The 7,481-nt window shown below is 36.0% G+C and overlaps 2 protein-coding genes across 2 annotated transcripts; both read left to right on the forward strand.

The window, feature by feature from the left end:
* The first annotated feature begins 970 nt into the window (after nucleotides 1-970).
* Nucleotides 971-2,384, forward strand: LOC106296919 (TVP38/TMEM64 family membrane protein slr0305). Its single transcript, XM_013733176.1, has 2 exons — nucleotides 971-1,338; nucleotides 1,656-2,384. Exons 1-2 carry the CDS (start codon nucleotides 1,043-1,045, stop codon nucleotides 2,113-2,115), a joined length of 756 nt encoding a protein of 251 aa, XP_013588630.1. The 5' UTR covers nucleotides 971-1,042; the 3' UTR covers nucleotides 2,116-2,384.
* Nucleotides 2,385-2,877: 493 nt separating this feature from the next.
* Nucleotides 2,878-4,573, forward strand: LOC106298792 (peroxidase 9). The gene is made up of 4 exons (XM_013734928.1): nucleotides 2,878-3,175; nucleotides 3,252-3,443; nucleotides 3,530-3,695; nucleotides 4,052-4,573. Exons 1-4 carry the CDS (start codon nucleotides 2,903-2,905, stop codon nucleotides 4,462-4,464), a joined length of 1,044 nt encoding a protein of 347 aa, XP_013590382.1. The 5' UTR covers nucleotides 2,878-2,902; the 3' UTR covers nucleotides 4,465-4,573.
* The last annotated feature ends 2,908 nt before the right edge of the window (nucleotides 4,574-7,481 follow it).

Raw genomic sequence — 7,481 nt, forward strand, 5'->3', positions numbered from 1 at the left:
TTTCATATTTTTATTTTCAAAATTTCAGGCTCTGATTTTAATTATAGATTTGATTATTTTATTTGATGGTAGAAGCGTTTTTTTACTTTTTTGTTCATTTATTTGAACATGTAATATATTTTTAATAAATGACTGTGTTGACAATATGATCCAAACTAAATAATTATGTTTTTTGGTATAAAACCGAATAAACCGAAAACCGACGGTATATAAACCGAACCGAACCGAAGTAAATATGGATTTAGAATGGTAGTTATATTTTACTAACCGAAATACCGAAAACCGAAAAAACCAAACCTAAACCGAACCGATATCCGGATTGAACACCCCTAGGTAATATTATTAATTATTTGATATATGTTGATTTCCTCCAAAATATCAGGGAAAAAGCAATGATTTGTTTGAAGTTGAATTAATAAAAATAGCCGGCAAAATTTTTAAAGTTCATAAATGCATATCAATATTTACAATAATTAAAATATTTGTAAATTCTAAGTAATTTTACACTTTAGATTTATAAATGTTAAACTTAAAATTATTTTAAATCATCTTCAAAGTCAGATTTTCTTAGGTATTTTATTAACTTACTGGATTATAAAAAATTAAATTAAAAAGAAAATTGAATATTTATTAAAATAAAGATTTATATAAGTGAAATATTTTTATAGAAACATTTTTATTTTTGTAACTATATAATATTTTTATTCAACTAAAGATTAAACAAAAATGAATAAAGCATCTCAATAATACTAATTATAAAACATTTTTAATTAACTAAAGGTATCTCTGTTTATTACTTTGAAAATATATTTTATGTTATATAAGAATTATACTAGAAAGGAAAATAATCTTTAATAATGGTAATTAAATGTAATATTTTATTTTCATTAAGGGTAGCTTAATAATCAACCATCTGTTAGAAAAATTTCCCAAAAATAAAAAATAAAGTAATTGTTTTTATTTTCTTTCGAAATGGGGCATTTACATAAACGACTATTAGAAACTCTCTCCCGAGATCGCTCTTCTGTTGTTAGGCTCGGGAATGAAGAAATGGATTTTGATCGCTGCGACGGTGGCGATAATCGCCGTAATCGCGAGGCAAGGCACGGGATGGAGCAAGGAAGCAGCGTTAGAAGCTTTGAAAGAATGGTCGGATCGGCTCGGGATTTGGGCGATTCCGACGTATGTAGCGGTTCACACCGTAACCCTAGCGCTATGCCTCCCTCACGCGGTCTTCTTTGAAGCTGGCGCTTCTATTCTCTTCGGCTTCCTCCCTGCTCTTCTCTGCGTCTTCTCCGCTAAAGTCCTCGCCGCTTCCTTCTCCTTCTGGATCGGCAGGTCTGAATCTCACAACTTTGCTTTTATTCATTTCTCTCTGCTATGTGTTGATAATTTTGCGAAATTGACTTTTTTTTTTTTTTTTTTTTTTTGTTACGTAATTGATCTCGATTCAGATTTTTTGTCTCTGATTCATTGCTATAAGACCACTCTCCCCCTTTGTATATTGTCAAGTTTTAAGCTTTTGATAGGAGACAGAGAATAATAATCTCTTTCTTGTTGGTTGTTAGCTTTAGATTGTGTCCTGTAATGCACCTTTCGTACACATTCCATCCAGCTGATAGTGATTTGGTTGTTTTTTATTTTTATTTTATCAGGTTTGTTTTCAAGAGTTCAAGCAAAGCAACAGCGTGGGCACATAATAACAAGTACTTCAACATTCTCTCAAGAGGGGTGGAGCGAGATGGTTGGAAGTTTGTTCTACTTGCAAGGTTCTCGCCCATCCCTTCTTACGTGATCAACTACGCCTTAGCAGCAACGCAAGTCCGGTTCCTTGCTGATTTTCTCTTCCCCACGCTTATTGGTTGCCTCCCGATGATCTTGCAGAATGCATCTGTGGGTAGCCTCGCTGGTATGGCTGTGGCTTCAGTAGCCGGTAAACCAAAAACTCAAGCCTGGGGATATGTCTTCCCTCTACTTGGGCTACTCTCTAGTGTTCTCATTACAATGAGGGTCAAAAAGTACTCCGCTGGAATTACAGAGGCGTCTTCAGATACCTCTCCGTCTCCTAATAGCTCTACTTTAGCTTCGTCTGAAACTGTGAATCCCGCCTATTGAACCCATGGGTCCTAGAAAAAGCGAGTGGTGATGATACATAACTTGATGTTTCTTTTTTTTTTTGTCTTCCAATACACCCTTCTGTCTGGCAGCAATCAGATTCTGAACACATGGCTTAATTTGGGCAAGTAGGCAGTATCTTAAAAAGGAACAGGATGTTAGTTTTTGTTCTTCTTGTTTGTAAGCTTTGAACAAAACTCTACACTTTCTTGAGTTCCAACTCTAAAAGTTAACAAGGCATAAAAGTAAAACCCCTTGAAATTTGGTAACTTTGCATCTACAAAAGCCTGCGTGTATTACATTTGCATTGCTTTATTGTTTTGTGACAAAAAAGACAAAAAAGATGCAGAGTGGATATAAACTTGATCAAGGCCACACTTGTTTCTGCACTACTACTTTGTAAATAATATATGCAGAAAACAAATTATTTGGTTAATCAGTGTAGCAGTTCACTCACCATTTTCAATCTTCCAACTCTCATACAAAACACTGGAAAACGCTTCTTCCCTAGTGCAGAAGCTTTGGTTGAACGCGTTACCTAATACTGTTGTACAATGAGATCATGGGTGAGTGTAGGCACATGGATTCGTTCTTGGAGTTGGTACAAGACTTCAAAATAGACAAAGAGGAGGTTAAAGGACAAGTTGACCAGATCTCTCTCTTTATCTAAAGATTCTAAATTAGGATTTGGTAAACATGGAGCAGTTAGACTTTTGATGAATCTCTTTCAAGTATAAAACCCCAAGAGCACCTTCACCACTTTCTACAGAACTCTCAAGTTACAAAAATGGCTGTGTTTAAGCTTATTCCTTGTCTTGTGCTCTTTGCGTTGTTTTCTTTTGATGTTGGTGTTGCTCATCCAGGTTTTGGGTTCGGATGGGGAAGTAATGGCCCCAGTATTGGAAGAACTTTCTCCTCGGGTCTTTTCCCACAATTCTACCAATTCTCTTGCCCACAAGCTGATGAAATTGTCATGACAGTGCTCGAAAAAGCCATAGCTAGAAACCCAAGAATGGCAGCATCTTTACTCAGGCTTCACTTCCACGACTGCTTCGTCCAGGTTCTGTATATAAACGTCTGACCTGTTTTTGTTTTCCCTTTATTAAGGTCTCATAAAGCTTCTCTTGTGTAAACAGGGCTGTGATGCATCAATCTTGTTGGATGATAGTGCTACCATAAGAAGTGAAAAGAATGCTGGACCAAACAAGAACTCTATTAAGGGGTTTGAAGTAATAGACGAGATCAAAGCCAAACTAGAGCAAGTTTGCCCTCAAATAGTCTCTTGCGCTGACATTCTAGCTCTTGCCGCTCGTGGCTCAACTATCCTGGTAAATAAAGACCTTCAAGGGAAAACTATAGTATATGTTACAAGCTAAAATGCTATGATTTTCTGAATGTGTGTGGTTGAATACAGAGTGGTGGACCATCATGGGAGCTTCCACTAGGGAGGAGAGACTCGACGACAGCGAGCCTCAATGGAGCAAACACGAACATTCCTGCACCTAACTCGACTATTCAGAATCTTTTAACCATGTTCCAACGCAAAGGTTTGAACCAAGAAGACCTTGTTTCCCTGTCAGGTGAGCTTAATAACATCTATTTTTCCATTTTATGTGTTTCCACTTTGAAACCAATTAATCGAAACCGAACGATAGTGTTGTAAGATTTTATTTGTTTCATAAAGAGTATCCTTTTATATATTCAATGCAGAGTTTAAGCCATATTATTTGAAGTAGTTTATTTGACTAACTAAATATATAAGTTTTTTTAAGTAAGGGAAAAATATGAACTCAAAAATTCTTAATAAATGTGAATCTTATAAAACCAACATCTATTAATTAAAAATAATCAAAAATTCTTTGTTCAAACAAAACCGAAATCTGACACAATTTATTGAAGTTCAAAAACAAAACTATGGGTTTGTGTGTTTTTGTAGGAGGGCATACAATTGGAGTAGCTAGGTGTACAACGTTCAAGCAAAGACTCTACAATCAAAACGGTAATAACCAACCAGACGAGACGCTAGAGAGGTCTTACTACTATGGTCTGAGATCGATCTGTCCACCTACTGGTGGCGATAACAATATTTCCCCACTAGACTTAGCCTCTCCTGCAAGATTCGACAACACATACTTCAAGCTTATCCTCTGGGGCAAAGGCTTATTGACATCAGACCAAGTGCTTCTCACTGGAAACGCAGGCAATATTGTTGAATTGGTGAAAGCTTATGCCGAAGACGAGAGCCTTTTCTTCGAGCAATTTGCGAAGTCGATGGTAAACATGGGGAACATTCAGCCTCTTACTGGAATCAGTGGTGAGATCAGGAAAAACTGTCACGTGATTAACTAAAAAAACTTCAGTGTCTGCATAGTAATACTTTATTATGGGAGATGAGGAATAAGTCGTATTATGTTAAACATGTAATGTAATTGAATGGATATGGACTATTGTTTGAAGAGGTGAAGTGGTAGATGATGTGATCCGGTTTTAACCACCAAATAGAGACTGCAAGTGCACATCAATACATAGTAGTATTTAGGGTAGAGGTATACCAAAAGAGTGTTTGATTTTGTAACCAAATTGCAAAAAAGTAAATAGCAGGAAGTAAAAAGGATGTAAACTGATAGAGCAAATGCGTTAGGCAATATATTATCCTTAGGGAACACATATCATGACACAACTTCTAAACAGGAAATGCATTAAGTAACCACTATGATTAGCTGCAATGCTAAACTCTACGTATTAGAATCCTAGAGAGTAAATTCCACTGAATTTCAGGTTCCAAACATGCATTACGATTGAGTTTAATAAGTTCACAGAATTCTGAACAATCAACTCTGCTCATTTTATGTTTGTCAAGCATTTAGTAAAATACTTTTGGTGCGTTAAATAACCCAAGATCGAAGATTAGGTCATGAATTTAATTTCAGCATTAAAATAACTTAGACGTAGAACAAATTAGATAATTCCATAATCTAACAAATCAGTCTCACACGTCCAAGATAGCTTCTAAGCCTAACTAATTGATTAGTGAGATATGGAAAAAAAAACACAAGAAATCATTGAGTAAATCTTAATATCCAAAATAATCAATAAAGATGTTCAGATATCTTCTCTAGAAACGAGTATGTAATCATCTTCCCGATGGATCAAATCTTTAGAGCAATGTACATCAAAGTAAAAAGAAGTGTAGTCTGCCAATGGCTGAAAATGGTATATCTAGGTCTAATTCATGTTTTAGCTAAACCAAACTCAAAATAAGGATAACCAAGTTTTTTTCTTCTCATATTTAACAGGCAGAAATACTAGTCTTATTAAAATGCACATATCTTTCACTCCAACCTGTGGATCAACCTCAAACAGGTATAACTCAATTTTCTGCCTTGTTTCCAAAGTTGAGCTCAATACATCAGAGGGAAGTCTTCCATTCATTACTAAACTTTGCACATCTACACAATTCCACATTTTTATTTTCTCATTTGCATCCAATTTGACTTCTTCTATTCCAATTCGACCTAAAACCTGAAAAAACTCGAAAGTGGTATATGTTGAAAGGCTTAAAAGAATTGATTTGGCTATATATGTCAACAAAGTGCACTTACTTTTTCGGTCAACCATCCAAAAAGAATTCTAAAGTTAAGCGTGCTTGAACTGGAGTAGTGGAAGGATGTCTGACATATCAGGAAGTGATTCGAGATATTATGTGAGTGAAGCCAAAGTACAAAACACTTTCATATGGTGATTGCAGGGTTGGTAAACAAAATTTTCGAGCTTCCAAAAAATTAATGAACCTCCCGTCGCACGGAATGGGGCCCACATGCCAAGTGAACAGATGTGGAAGGCCCATTATCTGTGGACAGTAGGGGCGTTAACATAAGATCTAAAACACATACTATAGCTAAAAATGACTCAAAAATGTTTAGAAACTGGCAGAAACACCGTTTATCTACTCCTCGGGACTTAGATTTTTGTTCGTGCTGAAATGAAAAATCAATTAAAGTATAAGGAAAAGATTTGAAAAATGGGAACTCACATATCTTTTAGAACATCACCTTACCATTTCCAGTTGCAAGCCACATAAACAATTACCAACTTTAGAAGATACTTCAATGTACTCAATCTCAGCTTAACAACGTAACCAACCTAACCATCTTCAGCCCACAACTCATAGGCGTTATCCAAGTCACCATCTGTTGGGGCAAAATCCGTCATATCGATGTCAATGGCAAAATCACAAAAATGAGCTGGAAATGTTAAGAGAACAATTCTGCATATGCCATGCGAAATTAAACAACGATACGATAGAACAAAATTTGTATATTTCTTCCTGGAAAGGCATTAAGTAATTTTTTCCAAAAAGAATTATCTGGAAAACTTTCTTTTGCTTGACGGACGACTCTGGAGGAGTGTATAAACAAGGCCGGGAAAAGGGAAGAAGACAAACAGAAATTCTCTACATAAACTCTATGCAACTTAGAACTTAGAATATATAAATTTTGATTGTTTACACACGAGCTCCGACTTGCATAGGAACTTTGGGATTATGTATTTAGTCTAGCGGAACTAAGAAGCTTTGCTGCCTTTTGCATACACTATGTTTATATCGCTTTCAGAAGAGCCTGTTGTACGGTTTCGTTTCTTGAACATTTATGCTTCATCATCAAAATGCATTGAAGCTATGCAAACTTTCTTTTCTTCATGAGTATTATTAATTGCAAAGAATTGTTCAGCTTTACTCAACCATTCTATGAATTTACTCCCATCAAATCTTGGAAAATCGATCTTCATCAATCTCGTCATACCTTAGTAATTAGGTTTCTGAAACTGATGATAAGGTCGATTCTGCTCGTTTTGATTATCCACGATCCCTTGTGTTTCTCCTTTTCCAAACGCATAACTCGTCGATGGATGATTCGACTGACTCGTTAGTTTTGCTAACGCCATCATTATCTGACGTGACTCTTCTTCTCTCCACTCGTTCATGTCCCTCATCTCCTTCTCAATCGCGTAAAATCTGTTCGCAATAACCCCATCCAATTCCTTTTCCCCGTACCCTTCAACAGCGCCTGAGATCTCATTTCCGCCATTGATTCCAATCAATCCGAGGATACGACGGCTCTGATACAACTGATAAAGGATATCACTCCTTTATGATCGATCCAATGTTCTTGAAACACCAAATCGCAGCTCAGGAGTAATAGATCTATAATGAAGAAAGATCTAAATCCTCACTATACCAAAATACAGAACTTTTATTAGAATTCCAAAGATTGAGAAAGTTTCCAAACGATTTTCTGAATGAATCCGAAGAACTTACAAAGACTATGTTTTATAATCTGTTTCTAACCGAAAAGATGAACTCGTCC

This window comes from Brassica oleracea, chromosome C6, assembly GCF_000695525.1.
Source record: "Brassica oleracea var. oleracea cultivar TO1000 chromosome C6, BOL, whole genome shotgun sequence".
Taxonomy (NCBI): domain Eukaryota; kingdom Viridiplantae; phylum Streptophyta; class Magnoliopsida; order Brassicales; family Brassicaceae; genus Brassica; species Brassica oleracea.